The sequence below is a fragment of the Zeus faber genome (genome assembly GCF_960531495.2).
Source record: "Zeus faber genome assembly, chromosome: 7".
Classification (NCBI taxonomy): domain Eukaryota; kingdom Metazoa; phylum Chordata; class Actinopteri; order Zeiformes; family Zeidae; genus Zeus; species Zeus faber.
The window spans coordinates 10,717,474-10,736,949 of NC_137203.1; the positions used below are offsets into that span (position 1 = coordinate 10,717,474).

The 19,476-nt window shown below is 43.4% G+C and overlaps 2 protein-coding genes across 3 annotated transcripts in view; both read left to right on the forward strand.

Annotated features, from left to right (window-relative positions):
• The first annotated feature begins 722 nt into the window (after positions 1-722).
• On the forward strand, positions 723-14,236 carry ap3s1 (adaptor related protein complex 3 subunit sigma 1). Of its 2 annotated transcripts, XM_080003905.1 has the most exons (7): positions 723-1,024; positions 7,658-7,749; positions 9,014-9,125; positions 9,264-9,335; positions 9,527-9,634; positions 11,180-11,221; positions 13,358-13,497. In XM_080003905.1, exons 1-6 carry the CDS (start codon positions 956-958, stop codon positions 11,213-11,215), a joined length of 489 nt encoding a protein of 162 aa, XP_079860031.1. In that variant the 5' UTR covers positions 723-955; the 3' UTR covers positions 11,216-11,221; positions 13,358-13,497. The 2 variants fall into 2 exon arrangements, with proteins under 2 accessions (XP_079860031.1, XP_079860030.1); XM_080003904.1 differs by lacking the exon at positions 11,180-11,221 and having other exon boundaries at positions 13,358-14,236.
• Positions 14,237-14,794: 558 nt separating this feature from the next.
• Positions 14,795-19,476, forward strand: part of commd10 (COMM domain containing 10) — a 56,124-nt gene continuing 51,442 nt past the window's right edge. Inside the window, exons 1-4 of the mRNA XM_080003455.1 lie at positions 14,795-14,927; positions 15,468-15,558; positions 16,078-16,188; positions 17,170-17,325. Coding sequence (XP_079859581.1) covers positions 14,899-14,927; positions 15,468-15,558; positions 16,078-16,188; positions 17,170-17,325 — 387 coding nt within the window. The 5' untranslated portion in view covers positions 14,795-14,898. The remainder of the gene's footprint in view (positions 14,928-15,467; positions 15,559-16,077; positions 16,189-17,169; positions 17,326-19,476) is intronic.

Here is a 19,476-nt window from a genome sequence, read left to right on the forward strand (position 1 = left end):
TTGTTCCAGCACATGCCACTGATGCGCCATCAGATCCGACCCTAACCCCGAACCATCCACATGATGTAGAAGAAAACGTGATTCATCAGACCAGGCCACCTTCTTCCACTCATGGAAGCATGGTCACTCTGAACGTTTTGTGGCTACGCAGCCCCATACGCAGCAAGCTGTGATGCACTGTGTGTTCTGACACCTTTCTATCACAGCAGCATTAACTTATTCAACAATTTGTGCTACAGCAGCTCTTCTGTGGGATCGGACCAGACGGGCTAGACTTCGCTCCACACGTGCATCAATGAACCTATGGGTACCTATGACCCTGTCGCCGGTTCACCGGTTGTCCTTCCTTGGACCACTTTTGGTCGGTACTAACCACTGCATACCTAAGATATATACCTAATGGCTAATATATCCCACCCCTTGACAGGTACCACTGGAACGAGATGAGCAATGTTATACACTTTACCTGTGTGTGTGTGTGTGTGTGTGTGTGTGTGTGTGTGTGTGTGTGTGTGTGTATATATATATATATATATTCATATATATATATATATACATATATATCTATTTATATATTTATATATATACCTTTTAAGGGACAATATTTGTAATGCGAAGCGCCTTAGTCGAGTTTGACCCAACGCGGCTGCCGTAGCGCTCCGAGGAACCGACCCGTCTCCTGCGCGGTCACTTGACGTGGAGGGCTTTCCGTCCCGGGCGAATGGATGAGTAGCATGTCGCTGCAGGCTCAGGGCTACAGCCGCATCGTTCGTTGAATCGCGACGGGATTTGAGCAATTCGAGATCCCGGATAGAAGCGGGTTCACGGCGGGGGGCGGGTGGGGGGTGTCGACAGACAGACAGACAACAAGACAGACAGACAGACAGTCTTCCACAGGCTGCGCCCTCCTTCCTGTTTCCCCCCCCCCACTTTCCTTCTCCAGCCGACCACAACCATGATCAAAGCCATCCTGATTTTCAACAACCACGGGAAACCAAGGCTGTCTAAATTCTACGAGCACTACGTGAGTAACACCCCCGAGCACTGTTTTTCTTTCGTTTTTTTTTTTTTTAAATGACTTTCACATCATAATACAGGTCGCAGAGCGGACGCTGGAAACGGGTGATTTTAAGATCGAAGTGTAATTCCCCCCGCGTCACGCTGGGTGTGCGGACGAGTGAAGTTACGATGTTGTCTGTGGCTTGACGTGCGCGTGACGGGGACATGAATTGTGTTCCGCGGCCGAAATGTCACCGATCCCGGTGGTGTTAGATGACACATGATCCTCCAGGTTGTGAATAATTTAGCATCCAGGCAACTGTGTTCCCCGCCCGCCCCCGCGCCGGACAAACACTTCTCCCCCTTTCTCGGCGTCTTCTCGGCGTCTTCTCGGCGTTGGCGCTGGAGCGGATTCGGCCGCTGTTTACCTCACATGACTTGATTACACCCTCGTGATTGACGCGCTCTCGCCAGCGCCACTGGAAGTTCACCACCGTCGCCGTGGTGTGGAGATAAATTAGGGGTGAATCGGCTCCATGAAAGGCCATTAGTATTTGGCCGGTAATTGGATTTACCGTATATCGCAAAGGTTGACAGCTCGCCGAGTTATTAACTATTAAGAGCTGCCACTGTAATCGCCCGATTGCAATTATTTAGGCGGATCGCAGGCTTGTCGTAAAAAATAAATAATTATACATCTATATATATCGCTGGATTCAACAACCATCGTGTTTACAATCCAGATTGCAGGGTGAATGTTAAACCAGTGGTTGGAAATGTTGCGATAGAACGCGAATTAGCTGCGTTTTCCGTTGGCTGGGTGCAGGCAGATCAACGGGCAACTCAAATTGTTGCGTTCCGATCCTCAATGCCAATAAAGTTTTTGCGTTTTACTATTATTTTTTGTTATGATCGTGTATTTTATATTGTGGCGTACTATATTTGTATAATAATGTCATAAAATGAAAATAAAAAATACATTAAAATCATTCATCGCAATTTTATGTATAACAATCGTCCACTAAAACCTGAGGGTATGACAGCCCTACTAGTTGCATTTCTATGGCGACTTACACCAAATCTCTGTGGCAACGACAATGGAAATTAAAAATGGAGGAAAAACACCGCGGGCTGCTCATGTGCACATGTTTGTATAGCTGCAAGAAGTTTTTCCATCTTCTTTTTTTTCAAGGCTCTAAACCAGCAGTGTCATTTTACAGGGTCTCACATTTCACACGTGCTGTCGGGCGTGGAGACGTGTGCCGCCCTGCAGGGGGGCCCGTTCTTCCTGAGTGTTTTCGGGATTCAAAGTTATGTTGTTATTTTAGCACATGGTTATTCACAACGCGGACCCCCGTAAGAGGAGGATGTGTGGCCCCCGTTTTGCCCGGCTCATCCGCCGGCTCAGAGCGAGCAGGGACATGGGGGCGAACAGTCACATGAACACGCAGCAGCACGGACGTGACAGTGAGTCGGTTGTGTGCATCCGACAATCCGTAGCTGTTTTCAAATGTGCTCTCACGCGTGTGTCACGTTGGTTCAGAATGTCCACAGGTTGGAAATATGCAGCCCACCCCACTCCACCCAAAAGAGATGCTTTGCTGGGTGTTGTGAAGAATTGGATTCATTTTCCCCTCATCTTTTTGTTTGTTCGGTACAGGACTTCCAGTGGAAGTGTCTCTGGTCCAGTTTGAGTGCACCGCTGCCTGTAACATGGGCGTAATAACTGGAACAGGAAAAGAAGCTTGATTCACGTCAACCCACAAAAAAACACTGACCTCTCATTTCATACTGTAATACTATTGATTGATTTAATTAGGCCTACAACTACTACAGCGGTTGTCCGTATAGTAAGAACAATACTACAACTAATAGTGATGTTAATAGCAATAATAACAATAAACATGTGTATTTCCAATTCTATTTATTGTTATTCAAGCCAAGTCAAGTCGACCTTTATTTATGAAGTGCATTTCATACCAGGGCAACACAATCCGCTTTACAAAGAAATACAGTCAAATAAAGAACATTGAACACAAAAAATTAAACTACATTTTATCGAACTTCCCCGGTTGTGTTTCCACCCACTTCCCTGCTTGTCACTTGACTCATTTGAATATTGTGAAATAACGCTTCAAATGATACCGCAGCCTTTTCAAATATGTTCAGCTTGCTTTTCCCTGCATATCTGCCGACTTTCCCTTGACCAGAGGTCATTCACGCCCTTATTGAAATGACGTTGGATCTATTTGATTTACATGGCAGGAATAATCTGCCACAAGATTTTAACCATTTTCTTCATGTGAAGTTGAAACTCCGATGCCAGATTCTTTCTCAAAAGAGATAATTGATCTTTATGCATTTTGGTATGAATTGTTGGCTGCAGTAGAGCTTGTTATGTATCAAGGTCGAATTTTCTTTGTCATGATAATTTCAATGGAATCAGCTATTAAAGTAGTAAGACTCTCGCCTATTTTTTGGCTGGGGTCAATTAAAAGGTTAGCATTAACATATGCATATCAGGCCAAATTAACAAAAAAAAATTATATATATATATATATATATATATATATATATATATATATATATATACAGTGGGGCAAAAAAGTATTTAGTCAGCCACCAATTGTGCAAGTTCTCCCACTTAAAAAGATGAGAGAGGCCTGTTATTTTCATCATAGGTATACCTCAACTATAAGAGGCAAAATGAGAAAAAAAAATCCAGAAGATCACATTGTCTGATTTTTAAAGAATTTATTTGCAAATTATGGTGGAAAATAAGTATTTGGTCAATAACAAAAGTTAATCTCAATACTTTGTTATATACCCTTTGTTTGCAATGACAGAGGTCAAACGTTTTCTGTAAGTCTTCACAAGGTTTTCACACACTGTTGCTGGTATTTTGGCCCATTCCTCCATGCAGATCTCCTCTAGAGCGGTGTTGTTTTGGGGCTGTCGCTGGGCAACACAGACTTTCAACTCCCTCCAAAGATTTTCTATGGGGTTGAGATCTGGAGACTGGCTAGGCCACTCCAGGACCTTGAAATGCTTCTTACGAAGCCACTCCTTCGTTGCCCGGGCGGTGTGTTTGGGATCATTGTCATGCTGAAAGACCCAGCCACGTTTCATCTTCAATGCCCTTGCTGATGGAAGGAGGTTTTCACTCAAAATCTCACGATACATGGCCCCATTCAATCTTTTCTTTACATGGATGAGTCGTCCTGGTCCCTTTGCAGAAAAACAGCCCCAAAGCATGATGTTTCCACCCCCATGCTTCACAGTAGGTATGGTATTCTTTGGATGCAACTCAGCTTTCTTTCTCGTCCAAACACGACAAGTTGAGTTTTTACCAAAAAGTTCTATTTTGGTTTCATCTGACCATATGACATTCTCCCAATCCTCTTCTGGATCATCCAAATGCTCTCTAGCAAACTTCAGACGGGCCTGGACATGTACTGGCTTAAGCAGGGGGACACGTCTGGCACTGCAGGATTTGAGTCCCTGGCGGCGTAGTGTGTTACTGATGGTAGCCTTTGTTACTTTGGTCCCAGCTCTCTGCAGGTCATTCACTAGGTCCCCCCGTGTGGTTCTGGGATGTTTGCTCACTGTTCTTGTGATCATTTTGACCCCACGGGGTGAGATCTTGCATGGAGCCCCAGATCGAGGGAGATTATCAGTGGTCTTGTATGTCTTCCATTTTCTAATAATTGCTCCCACAGTTGATTTCTTCACAACAAGCTGCTTACCTATTGCAGATTCAGTCTTCCCAGCCTGGTGCAGGTCTACAATTTTGTTTCTGGTGTCCTTTGACAGCTCTTTGGTCTTGGCCATAGTGGAGTTTGAAGTGTGACTGTTTGAGGTTGTGGACAGGTGTCTTTTATACTGATAACGAGTTCAAACAGGTGCCATTAATACAGGTAAGGAGTGGAGGACAGAGGAGCCTTTTAAAGAAAAAGTTACAGGTCTGTGAAAGCTAGAAATCTTGCAAAAAATGTCAATGTCTCAATAACTTGTCATGTGGCCTTGAGCATCAATTACAGCTTGACAACAACATCTCATGCTGTTGCCAAGTCGACTTATTGTCTGCTGAGGCCTGGCACCCCACTCTTCTTGAAGGGCGGCCCTCAGGTCATTGAGGTTCTGGGGTACAGAGTTACGAGCCTCTACACGGAGACTCAGCTGATCCCATAGGTTTTCTGTGGGATTCAGGTCCGGAGAAAGTGCAGGCCACTCCATTTGAGGTACCCCAGTCTCCAGCAGCCTTTCCCTAATGATGCGACCTCGATGAGCTGGAGCATTGTCGTCCGTAAAGATTAAATTAGGCCTGTGTTGTTCCTGCAGGGACACAATGACTGGATTAATGATGTTATTCAGGTAGTATGGGCTTGTCACTGTACCATTCACAATGGTACAGTGTATTGACTAGAGACACCTGCCCACACTGTAACACCACCACCACCAAAGGCTCGTCTGGTGACAACAGTGGCTGATGCATAGCGCTCTCCTTGACATCTCCAACATCATTGGCAGCCATCATTTCTGCTCAACGTGAATGGACTTTCATCAGAGAACAGCACTGAGGCCCACTGGTCCCTCCTCCAGCCTAAATGGTCCCTGGCCCATGCAAGACGATGATGCCTGTGCCTGGTGGTGTGGTCAGGTACCCTTGCAGGTCGTTTAGCCGGCAGACCACGCTGATGTAAACGGTTTTGAATGGGCTGACGTGACACTTGGGTGCCTCTCACCTCCCTTAAATGTGCCTGGAGTTGAGTGGCATTCATCATCCGGTTCCACAGGGCACTGTTGACAATGAAGTGGTCATCAGTGTAGGATGTGGCCACTTCTATGCCTTTCTGTGACTCTTCCAGTCTCTCTGTATCTGTTGCAACCTGCTGATGACACTCTGTGACACCCTAAGCTCATTGGCCACTTCCCTCTGAGAACATCCTGTTTGAAGCCTTACAATGGCGAGGTACTGTTGATCAGTTGTTAGGCGTCGTCTCGGTCTCATGATGAGGACTGTTTAAATACCGATTATAATTGAACCAGGAGGTTTATTGGTCGATTCATGGATCAACACCTGTTGTGAATTATGCTGTTCAGCTCCTTGTTAGAGAACAGCAAGTTGTGCAAAAAGTACTGAAACATTGAACAGTTGGACATGTGCATTCAAAAGTTAAGAGAAGGTCAAATTAAGTTCACCTGTAATGGTTATAGTGCATTTTAGGTTCATCCTGAAATTTCACCCGAAAGCTGAATATCCCTGTGTGTGTGTGTGTGTGTGTGTGTGTGTGTGTGTGTGTGTGTGTGTGTGTGTGTGTGTGTGTGTGTGTGTGTGTGTGTGTGTGTGTGTGTGTGTGTGTGTGTGTGTGTGTGTGTGTGTGTGTGTGTGTGACATTAGCAGCAGATCCTTTAAGTCCTGGAAGTTGTGAGGTGGGGCTCCTTTGGATCGTGCTTGTTGTTCCAGCACATCCCACTGATGCTCCATTGGTGGGATCAGACCCTAACCTAGACCATCCACATGATGTAGAAAAACACGTGATTCATCAGACCAGGCCACCTTCTTCCATTGAACCATGGTCCAGTTTTGATGCTCTCGTGTCCATTGTAGGAGCTTTCAGTGGTGGACAGGGGTCAGCATGGACACTCTGACTGGTCTCCAGCTACGCAGCCCCATATGCAGCAAGCTGTGATGCACTGTGTGTTCTGACACCTTTCTATCCTAGCAGCATTAACCTTTTCAACAATTTGTGCTACAGTAGTTCTTCTTTGAGATCAGACCAGACGGGTTAGGCTTAGCTCCCCACGTGCATCAATGAGCCCATGGGCACCCATGACCCTGTCGCTAGTTCACTGGTTGTCCTTCCTTGGACCACTTTTGGTAGGTGCTAACCACTGCATACTGGGAACACCCCACAAGAACTGTCGTTTTGGAGATGCTCTGACCCAGTCGTCTAGCCATCACAATTTGGTCGTTGTCAAAGTCACTCAAATCCTTACACTTGCCCATTTTTCCTGCTTCCAACACATCAACTTCAAGCACTGACTGTTGACTTGCTGCCTTATATATCCCACCCCTTGACAGGTGCCATTGGAACGAGATGAGGAGGATGAGGAGATGAGTAATTCACTACACCTGTCAGTGTCTTTAATTTTGTGGCTGATTTTTATGTATATATATTTTTTTTTAAGAATGAATGAGAATGATCGATGTATATGTGTACTGGTTATATGTATGTACTGTATATACGTACTATATGTGTGCGCTTTTATTGACCTATCAGTTCCATTGCTGAAGTTAGTAGCTGCATGGTACAGAACATATAGCCAAATCCATTTTGTGACAAGAAATCTAGTGGCATTGTAATGTTTTCCAACTGGCCTCAGGGTGTTGAAGAATTTAAACAAAATCTCAGCTGGAAGCAAATAATCTGTGGAGGAAAAACTCTAATCCCAGTCAAATGTTCACAGCGAACCACTGAGTCCTTTGGGGGAAACTGTTACTCAACGTAGGCCCTTATGTGGTTTTCCCACTAAGGTGAAGGAGCGAAATGCACCTCCTCCTCCTCCTCATCCTCCTCCTCCTCCTCCTCCTCCTCCTCCTCCTCCTCCTCCTCCTCCTCATGTTTTGCTTTTCATTTCCTGATCGATCGCACAGAGCGAAGACACAGAACAACAGATCATCAGAGAAACCTTCCACCTGGTCTCCAAAAGGGACGAGAACGTCTGCAACTTCCTGGAAGGTGGAATGTAAGTGTTGAGCGCTGACGGTGGCGTCTGTCAGGCGCGTGTGCTACGTCTTCCATCGTCCAGGCTGAGAATCAGTGGCCGCCGACGCATGGTGCGAAAAAAACACTTTGTCCGACACGCTGAAATTGTAGGCTTGAAACGTCATTTGAACCGGCGTGCCTGGATCACAATGGTATAGATCCCTTAAGCAGGTGTCGGTGTTCTCTAATGCAGCGTCGTTGGATTAAGGTAATGTCATTATCGTTAAAAACTCAAAGGCTTTCTTGGTGTTTGTTCATCATTCATGAATTGGGCCCCGGGCGGTCCAGTTTTTTTATTTATTTTTTTATTAACTTCTCTCTGTTATTTACTGAGGAATTTAGGAAGACTGTGAATACAGACGATGCCGAGTACAATAAAATAACCAATGGGGATGCAGGCGCGGCCATTTGCTTTACACTTAGAATCACAGTTTATCTTGAACAGTGCAAACACTTTATCACATAGTCCCTGCAAGCTCATACCTTACACACTCTCTCTCACACGTTAACACAACAGCAATGTGGGAGTTGAAATTACAATTTAAAATAATCACAAAAATAATATTTAGTCGCCAATTTTTTTTACAAATAACTGCAAAGCGCTCCGTTATGCACTGAATGAGCTCATGTTCAGTGCTCGTGTTTTTTCTCTGGCTTGGGCTGATTCGTAGTGTCTGTGTGTCTGTGGGAAAGAGCCCTGTGTGAGGGGAATATGTGATAAGACCAAGCTCAGTGACGTCATACCAGACCCCTGGTCACTGGTTATTTTACATCCCTCACATTTCTTTATCTTCCCTTGTTAGTTCTGTTTATATTTGCTATCTTCACACGTTGATTCAATGACGTAATCGCCTCGCTTCAAGTTAGGCTCTAGATTTCTTGGTCTATAGTGCTGTACTGCTCCTAGATACGTCAGTTACTAGGATGGGAAAATGCAGAGCAATTGCAAATTGTGGGACTCATAAAGGTATATAACTTATTTATTTATTTTATTTATTATTATTATTATTATTATTAATAATAATGATAATGATAATAATAATAAAGAATAATAAAAAAATCTGATGTTTTTAAGTCTGTAGTAAATTATTTTATGTCATTGTTTTTATAGTTGGTTATCACATATTTTTTTTCCATATATCATATATATAAGATAAGATAGTACTTTATTGATCCCCCCCCCGAAAAGGAAATGAATATTCAAGTGTGATCTTTGGTGTTTTTTTTTCCCCTGTGTGTGCCAGGTTGATTGGCGGCTCTGAAAACAAGCTGATCTACAGACACTACGCCACGCTCTACTTTGTGTTTTGTGTGGACTCCTCAGAGAGCGAACTGGGGATCTTAGACTTAATCCAGGTAAAATCCCAAGAAACGGCAATTGGATCGCTATAGTTTGCGGCAGACCTTCCGCGTCTTCCCTTAAGGATGTAGCTATCCCGTATTATATAGAATGATTGTGTTTGTCGGTTGATGTGGGTTCACGTTCTTTGACAGGTGTTTGTGGAAACGCTCGACAAATGTTTCGAGAACGTCTGTGAGCTGGACTTAATTTTCCATGTAGACAAGGTAGGGGGGAAAAAAAGATTTTGCTTACTTTTTTTTCTTTTTTAAATTTTTTTATTTTATTCTTTTACTTTGCGCCAAATTAGATTTCATTTTATAGCTGATAATCGGAATGAAGACCACAGAGATGGATATGTACATTTGTTTTTTGTTTTTTAATTAAAAACATGGCGACCTCCCCTCTCGGCGGGCAGGTCCACAACATCCTGGCGGAGATGGTTATGGGGGGGATGGTCCTGGAGACCAACATGAATGAGATCATCACGCAGGTTGACGCCCAGAACAAAATGGAGAAATCTGAGGTGAGGGCGGCCCGGGCCAGTCAACTGATGACGACCTTTGACCTCTACCGTATATGCAGGCATGTGTGTTGCACTCTGCATGCTACTCTTGTGGATGCTCCCGACTTACTCTCTACTGTTTGCGCTCCTTTTGCCCCTTTCCCCCCCTCTCGCTACTGCACTGATCTCCGCACAAAACAAGACATCATCCGAAATGCAGTTCCATGAACATTGATTTGCCATTACTACCGCAAAGTTTGTCCAATTTCTGACGCACCGTTTTGGATCGATTTTACTTGTTAAAAATCTTCTAATCACTGCCTATAGTCAATATCTTGTCCATTCCCCTTCGCCGTACAGTCTTCGAATTGGGGAATTTAATAGTTGGCTGTTTTTTACAGAGTGGTCATAAATCTTACGGTAGAATGTTATTTCGATGAACCCTCGCTGGAAAATGTAAAAATCACATAATTATCGGACTGAATTCTAACTTGGGCTTCTGATCTGTAAACCAGACCGTATAAGTAAAATGAAAATTAAAAAAAATGCTGAACAAGGACATTGCTTTGCTTTCCAAAAAACCCCTGCCTGTAGAAATGGATTTTCCATTCGCTTCCTGGAAGTTGTTGCAAAAGGTTCATTCATTACTTTACAACACCGTTACAGCCAGAGACAATTTGTACACGAGGCCTCGCTTTCGATTTATCAAATCATAAAATTGATCGTCTGGTGATTATGCAAAACCGAAGTGTGCTCGTGATCGTAAATGTTAGAACGTACTGGCATTCATTTCGAAGATGTTCCCCGAGCTTCGCAATAGCAAACTAAATTCTACAGTTTAGCAATTATATGTTGTGATTCTCTCAATGTTATGGTTAAATAGTCCATGTAAATACAGAAAGCCCAACAAACGACAGTTGTGCGAGTGGAATTTGCGTCACTCTGTTAGGATTGGTGTATGGCCCGTGCATTGAGCGCTAAACTGGCGACTAAAACCCCCTGCATCGATTTGCCTTAATTAACTCAAGTTCTGCTTCTTCTAATCTGAGCTGCATTACCCGTTTTTGATCAAAGAGAATCGACTTTTTGTCCTTTTTTGTCCGATGTTGTGCAAGATGGGTATATTACTGTTCGACACACAACAGAACTGCTCTGTCTCTTTCCTCCTGGACCTACCCTAGGCCCCAGTGTTGACTGGGATTTTCAACTCTGATGGTGATTTCTTTTTTTTTTTTTTTTTTTTTTAAGTGATAATGCCCATTTTCCTGGGGGACTATGTAGGGAAGGGAGAATGCTAAAAATTGCCGTCCTTCTTGCCACCTGGCAAGGAGGGATTCTATGGCATTTTTCTTTTATCAAGATGATGTCTTATAGATATCTTAATTCAAGTCATTGTTAAATTCACTTTTAATCACCCGGCTGGTTCTTACCGATGTGGCCTATGATAGGTCCTATCACTATTTCTGTGGAGATGAACTGTAATTACTTTGACCTGCTTTTAACATTCCTCATTCCTCTCTGTTTCCTGACCTATCAAGTTCTTTCCATTCTTTTCTCTCTTTGCAGACGTTTATCTTTCAGTCTACCAGACAGGACAGGTAGACACAGGTACTGATAAATTTACAACCCAGTACTTCAACCTTAACTAAAACGTAACCCCCTCTTAAATCTCTCCATATGGCTCCCCACATAATATCAAAAATGATGTCACTAACATAGAAATCTTTAACGGCAGACCCAAAAATGCATTGCTTTGTGTTGCGGTATAACACGAGACTCATAGGAAAACTGGTTTTAATATGGAGACAGCAGCCGAGGATCTGGCTGGTGCTGCGATCCATGTTGGTTTCCTTTGCGGCGTTTTTGTGAATAGGGAAGTTTGTATGCCCGGTCATTTGGAGCTTTCTAGAGCTTTGGTTTTCACGCTGCGTTTTTGTGAATGGGGAACTTAATATGCCCTGTCATTTTCGTTGCTTTCAACATTGACAAATGACACATCTTCAAAGCACAATTTCCGCTAAACCGTGAGTTTCCCGTTTTACCAATCATTTAAGCAGGAGAAAAAACAAGTTTTAAATCATTTTTGGGGTAAATGACTTCACTGTTCTAACTCACATTCACGTATATAAAGATCTCTGTGGATCTCTGCGCCGACAAACCTCTCAGTACTGAAGCAGGGGCTGTGTGGGCCCATTATATCGAGTGGAGAACCAGCAGAACCCGGCACGGCTCACGAAGCCATCTTAACGTGGCGTGAGTATTTACAGAGCCCTGACGTTTTCGGCCTTTGACCGTGTGTCTACAGCGTGAAGTAGCTCAAGGTCTCCAGGCAACTGAATAAGGGGGAAGAAAAAAAAAATAGTCGGGCACCTTGAACCGGGAGCAGACGCTGCATCAGCATTCCACATGTCTACCGTACCCGTCCTCCTTCTGGCGGGCGTGGCGCCGCGCTGGTTCTCGAAGCCATGGAAATAACCCCAATAATGGATTAGCGCTATGAAATGAACCCTGGGACGTCATTTATGGCGACACACGAGGGACATCCGTCCATTTATTTGTTTATTCCAGACCTGGTGGACGTATCATTCATATTTATCACATTTCCACCAACCGAGAAAAAAACACAATACTGATAAAACAGCGCTCTCTGCGTTCGACCAGTTGTCATCTTTGGGTCTGTCGACTAAAGATTCCGTCGGGGGATCTCTAACCGCAGTGTTTCTCAAATGTCCAAAAGCATTGCATTGCTGCCGCTCCTAATCAGACCCAATTGAACAGATCCTCAACGTGTAAAATGGCGTTTCTATTGAAGACTTTGCATTGAGATTCACTGTGTTAGAGAGAGTTTCTTCCTTTCTCTTTACGAGTAGATCTCCCATCGTAGTCCAGCGTTAGGCTCCCGGCGTCCTCATATCAGTAGTGAACAACATACACACACCTGTAAGCTGCAGTGTTCCTGTGTTGATATTTGCAATAATGTATGTGGTATGGGGGACAGATAAATGGATTCGTTTTATACAGGAGTCTTTGTCTATATTAGGCGTAGCTTTAGTAGTAGTGAGCCATTTCACCTCCTCAGGTATGTAGTGTGTAGTATTTGTGCGGCACAAAAACCTTGATGAAACTTTCTTTAAAAACAAACTTTTTTTTTTTTTTTTTTCCCAGTCCAAGTCAGTCAAATTTCTGTTTGTATCTATCCGAAACATCATTCCCCTTTTCATATCCAAATCCATTGTTCTGCTTTACCCAATTCTCTCCTTGCATTTTGTATCCTTACCGGATCTGAAGAGTCTGGTGGGTTCACTTTCCGAGCATTGCTGCCCATTTCTACTGATAAGTGTCCGACACGGCTGGTCAATTCGGAATCCAACAAATGACTTTTTATTTTATTATTATTATTATTTTTTTTAACATTGTGTTCATAATTGGCTCTGGTTGTTCTGTAAAACATCATGGAACCAAATAATGCATGTGCATACGTGGCTACGTAGGCGTCTGGATGTACATCTGCACATGTTGTCTGTTTCAATACTTGTCAGTGCTTTTGCATTTTGTCAGTTGTTTATCGTCCTTCGTTTACTATAAAGTCCAGTCCTTTGTCTTGTCTGTACGTGGTGGGTGTTGAGCATCTTATCTGTCTTGGGTGAGTCGTGATAATATCGTCATGTTCAGCATGTCTGTCGGATTTAAAGTTGGTTTTTCCTAATAACCGTGCGTGTGTTTGTTTTGTGTATGTACATTTAGGCCGGTATTGCAGGGGCGCCCGCTCGTGCCGTGTCAGCTGTAAAGAACATGAATCTCCCCGAAATGCCCAGAAACATCAACATTGGTGACATCAGCATAAAAGTGCCAAACTTACCCTCCTTCAAATAGCGGCGGCGAGATCTCCAGCCCCGTGGACGTCAACCAATGTTTACTGTGATGCAATTTGTTTACCAAAACCTCACTTTAAGAAGTTTTATCATAAAGTATAAAAATTGAAGGTACTAGAGTGAATTAATACTCCTTTTGGTGTTATCTCTTTGATTTTTACTGTTTTGAAATGAATGTCTTATATGTGGCTTGTTTTTCCTGTCTGAGAGAAAAGATAAGTATTTAATTCATCAGCGATATACATTCCTTCTGCCTTTCACGGAGGCGCGCTCTTGTGTTCAGCTGCTACAGCTCAGACATGTCGATTTTAATTTTTTTTTTAAATCCGAAACCTTCTTGTTTCCTGTTTTGTTGACTTACGCCTGTTTTGAAGAGCGAGGGTGGCTGGAGAGACAGAATGTCGGGGCTATCCGATTGCTCTTGTTGTGCCAGAACACAACAGTCATGCAATCCAGGCGCAGCGTGTACATGCATCCTTAGCAAAATGACAAACTCAAGCAGGTCTCCGACAGTATTGTTTATCACAATGAAGCTGGTTTGTAAAATCAGTACAAATTGAACAGAATATTCTTATACTGCAAATATGCTGTATGACCATAGTTATTGACTGTATGTGCTGATATCTTTCTTTCTGTATGCAAGAAGTTGAAACAAATTGTCTTATGTTATGAAATAATTTTAGTTGGTTTTTTTTCTGTGCATGCTGTTTTTTTTCTTTACTTTTGCAAGTTAATAAAGTATTCGATCTTTTGTGCGTCTTGTTAGTTTCTATGTAAGCCGACCTTCAGAAAAGTTTGAAGTGTGTACAACAACAAAGATATTTCCTTCTTTTATGAATTGCGCCCAATGCACTGATACAAGCATTGATGCACATAAATTCAACATATCATTTCTGTATATTATTTGGCAGGGTCCTGACAAAAAGGGAAATGTAGGTAAAATCCATTAATTAATATACTACAGTACTGTATATTGCGCCTGACCCCGACCCGTTCTGTTTGTCCATACCGTGTGCCGTAGCGCCGTGAGCCGATAACCTATTTTACTTCCGGAACTCCTTATAACTCCACCCACTTCTCCACACTATGCGTAAATGCTACGCAAATAACTGACGCGCGAGTGTTCAAAGTTATAGGTTGAGCATATTTGCTCGACCGGTGTTTTGATTAAATCGGTATATTTTTTTACAATTGAATTTGCCTCATTCCGGTTCAATTGACGGCACAATCATTTCTTTGGACTCGGGAGGGGGCGACACAGTCAGCGCTGCGCAAAACTGCGCAGCGCTGACCATCACGTGCGCCGTCCTTGTGACAACAGGAAGAGAGTAAGAGGCGACGCAACGCCGTCCTGAGACGACGCCGACTTTCGTCCTATGGTGTTTAGCTCGAAGAAAGACTCGACAGGCGACCATGGCTGCTGTTTTTAAAGAGACGCAAAGGTAAGTCCGTGCCCAGGCTTCAGGCTTTTCAATATTGGAGCCGTTCCATCACAGCACCCTCGGGTCCAGGCAGGATTCGGCAGCATCCTCCGTATAAATCACATCTTTCGGTCAAGTGAAGTCACAGGTCTCGGTCTGTGTCTTGGAACTTTGAGTCAGATGATATGATTAAAACTTCCACGATTTTAAATATTCTTACCCTCTATTTGAATGTATTGCACGGTGAAGTCTGTATTTGTATTAATCTGAAATGTATCATCAACCAATCTGTATATTCATATTCATCACATTGTGGCCCTGGCATTATTATTAATATTATTATAAATTTTCTAATTATTATTTTCCATTATAAACACTGTGCATACTCTGTTGCATACTCTACTTACTTGCATACGTATTTGTTGTCTTCCTACTTTGTATTGCACAGTCTTACTTGTAGACTGCAGCAGGTGGCAAATTTGAATCTTGAATCTTGTGAATGACATGTGAATTATGTAGGATGTTCCATTAATTCACGATACTCTTTTCGACTCCAACCAGCGTTAAAGAAGCAGTGACATGCATCAATGGGATAGACGTGAACAAGTTCTCAAGGCTCACATCTCGCATCATACAGAAGCTTCACCTGAAGGTAATAATTCCTACATCCGTGGACTCATTAAAGGTTATTCATTCAAGCAACTTCTGTGCTTTCATGAATGTCTGGAACAAAATTTAGAAGGACCTCAAGTGAAATATATAATATTTTGTTGTTTTTAAATTGTGTTTCTCTCCTTTACCATAATGTATACCTCATCCCCATTATTTGCTTGTTATGTAATTGCGTAGAAAACAATGGAACAGGTTGTTATTATTATTATATACGTTATTCTATGTAAAATAATCTATGACTTGTTGTTTATATCAAATTTACATTTTCTTCCTATTTTGCCTTCTGCCAGATGACATCGTCATATGTTTGTTTTTATGCTTTTATGTTTTCTGTATTTATTGTAATTACATTTGAACACGCTCCCTAGATGCTCCTTAGATGTACTACCCCTGAGGACCCATGAAAGATTGGATAAGTCTGCAAGTCTCAGTTCTAAAAGCACATAAATCCACTGAGAAAATGTCTAACAAAATTACCGTTTTTGAAACATATATTCAGGGAGAGCGTACATTTAGCGACGAGGAGGAACTAAAGCTACAGACTGCACTGTCGTTGGATAAACATGCTCTCAACTTAGTCCTAGAGACAACGGCGTTCATTCTGGAGCAGGTGAGCTCATAATGTTCATGCTTACAATATTGTCATGGTTTTTAGAGATGTTTGGTGGTAATGTTGTAAGTAGACTTTAACTCTGTCATAATGTAGCTGAAGACAGACGTCTTATCGCACAAAACAATATGTAAGAGGCCCCTGTTCTATTAGTCAAACTGAAATGTGACTGTATCCAAATCTAATGAAAGTAGATAATGAAGATTAATAATAAATTGCTCTTTTGGTACAAAAAAAGCACTACATGTTAGGTATTTAAGGCCTCAAACCTTAGTTACCAAAGTTAAAATATTAAAATATGGTTATGATGCTTGGAAAGCACAGAACATTCGTAACACAAAACCTACTATGCCCTAATAATGATAAATCATAGACGCTGTACATTATTCCATCCCAATCAAGATGTCCTCTTATTTCCCTACGGGGATGAATTAGGTATCTATCTCTTTTCACTTTGCTTCCCCTGGAGGTCAGAGCATTGCACCAGCTACAGAACAGCAGCACTTCAAGCGGTACGAGTTTAGCACCTCAAATTCCATCTCAGGTGCTTAGTCACATTGTAAACTATGATTGTCTGATCTTACAAATTTTGATACTTCTGGATCTCTGCTCCAGTGGAAATTCGAGGCTTTATTTACATCCACACACATTTTAGGCTCAGGCCAACCATAAAGGCATGTATGTCTTATGGTTGAGGTCTAGTATTTAATCCCAGTGGGAACGCTTTTTCTTTCTTTTGTTTTCATACAATATACTTTATCACTGTAACAAAAAATACAGCAAGGATAATGGAACACAAATGGAACCCTCTCATGATAATATAACTGATATGTTATACTGTTTAACTCATGTTCTTTATCATTGTTACACTACTTTGCAGGTGTAGAGAGGAGGTGTCGCTTTTCACTTGTACAACACTAATCATTTAAATGATATGACAAATACCTACACATATCTTCTCCTGCCCCCTGGCCTCTTTAGGCTGTGTATCATAATGTTAAGCCAGCTTCGCTACAGCAGCAGCTGGAAGCCGTCCATATGAGCCCTGAGAAGGCCAACATCTTCACCCAGACCTGGTCCACCGCTGGCCCCGAGCTGGTGGAGAGACTCCGGCAGGGGATCTTTGCCCCAAAGAAGGTAAGAACGGCTTGGACTACTCTTATCAGAGCAGATCACAACAAGGCATGTGGGGAAATAGCCTGGGATGCCACTTACACTTGCAGTGGCCCACAGGTCGGGAATGAAGAATTTACCTTTTTTTTCTTTTGGCTCTGTGCTTCTCCTTTCCAAATATTAGTATATAGTGGGGAGTTTGGGAACCTCAGAATTGCATCTCTGCTTTTTGCAGATGATGTGGTTTTGTTGGCTTCATCAGACCGTGACCTCCAGCACGCACTGGGGCGGTTTGCAGCCGAGTGTGAAGCGGTTGGGATGAGAGTCAGCACCTCCAAGTCTGAGGCCATGGTTCTCTGCCGGAAAATGGTGGATTTCTCCCTCCGCGTTGGGAGCAAGTTTCTGCCCCAAGTGAAGGAGTTCATGTATCTGGGGATCTTGTTCACAAGTGAGGGGAAAATGGAGCGTGAGATGGACAGGCGGATCGGCACGACGTCAGCAGTGATGCGGGCGTTGTACCGGACCGTTGTGGTGAAGAGGGAGCTGAGCCGGAAGGCAAAGCTCTCAATTTACCAGTCCATCTACGTCCCAACCCTCACCTATGGTCATGAGCTTTGGGTATTGGCCGAAAGTATTAACAAGATTGTGAATACAAGCGGCCAAAATTAGTTTCCTCCGTAGGGTGGCTGGGCTCAGCCTTAGAGATAGGGTGAGGAGCTCGGACATCTGGGGAGAGCTCTAAGTAGAGTTGCTGTTGAGGTGGTTCGGGCATCTGATAAGGATGCCTCCTTCCCTGGGAGGTTTTCCGGGCACGTCCAACTGGTAGGAGACCACGGGGTAGACCCAGAACGCGCTGGAGGGATTATATATCCCAGCTGGCCTGGGAATGCCTCGGGGTGCCCCAGGAGGAACTGGAAAACGTTGCCGGGGAGAAGGGGGCCTGGAGGTCCTTGCTCAGCCTGCTGCCACCGCGACCCAGCCCCGGATAAGCGGTGGAAAATAGATGGATGGAATTTCCAATGGATGGAAAATCAATGATGACGTGTCTTCCTTGTGTAAAACAGTTTTCAACAGGATGTAAAGCTGACCATTTGATTATCTCAACAACCATTTATCTGATCTACTTCACACTTGTCGGGTGTATTGCTCGGGACCCAAGGACGTGCAGTATCGAATTTGGTGCAATTTGGACACGCGACATGTGTAAGATTAATACATGTGTAGATAAACAGCGAACAGCAAGCCAGAAGTGGGCTCTGCAACTGAGTCACAAAGAGTGTCGCGACTAGCCATGCTGAAGACTGAATCGTTACTGTGGTGTGGGGATGGCGTGGTTTGAGAAGCCACACCTGTCCTGCATCTAGGCAATTGGGGCGCAGGATCAGTGTGGCTGCATACCTGTTGCTCATTGGTTGGTCTAATGAGCAACAGGTAAAACCCCCATCCCCACACACACTCAGGAGAGGAGCCTTGTCATGACACGTGCCCATCTGCTCCCGGGCTTATTCCATCTAGCCCCCTCTCTACAAGAGACTGTTTCTGAAACCCCGTCGTCTGTGTCTCTGTGCCGGAGGTCCCTGAAAACGCCGCTTTGGTGGCGTGTGGCAGGCAAAACTGCCACAGTTGCCATCTTGTTAACCTGTGACATTCAAATGTCTTAGAAAGTCTTACATTTTGAATAGGTATAGACTAGTTATATAAATATCAAGCGTCCTCCACACGGTTTTGCTCTTAAACGCAGCCAGATATTACCCTGCTGTAACGAGAGTTCAAACACTCACATCCCCAAATGACATACCTGGTGTTCTCTCCCTGAATATTACGCTGCCTAAAAGCCACTTTGTGGACAAAAACAGAAGAGCGAGACACAAAAGATTTGCATCCTGTGATGTTTTTTTTTTTTTGGTTTTTTTTGTTGTTGTTTTTTGGCCATTGTACCTTCAGAAGCCTTTCTTTCCTGGGTGAGTCATCTCTCCTTCTCCCACGAGTCTTCAGCTGCTTTTGCTGTTGGACGAACAGTAGACAGTTTGAGCCATCTAAAAGGACCGCCGCTGTTGCTCAGCCTTCAGACAGTTTGTAAAGCACGCCGTCTCTTAGATATATAGAACAGAGGGATTTTGAGCCCTCTGCCTTCTTTAAAAAGTCTGGCCAAAAGAAAACAAACAAAAAAAAACA

Excerpts from the sequence above, each read along its gene's own strand:
- ap3s1 (XM_080003904.1), top strand. The coding sequence starts at position 956 with ATGATCAAAGCCATCCTGATTTTCAACAACCACGGGAAACCAAGGCTG. Across the intron at positions 7,750-9,013 it reads AACTTCCTGGAAGGTGGAAT|GTTGATTGGCGGCTCTGAAA; the intron begins GTAAGTGTTGAG and ends TGTGTGTGCCAG. Across the intron at positions 9,635-13,357 it reads ACAAAATGGAGAAATCTGAG|GCCGGTATTGCAGGGGCGCC; the intron begins GTGAGGGCGGCC and ends ATGTACATTTAG.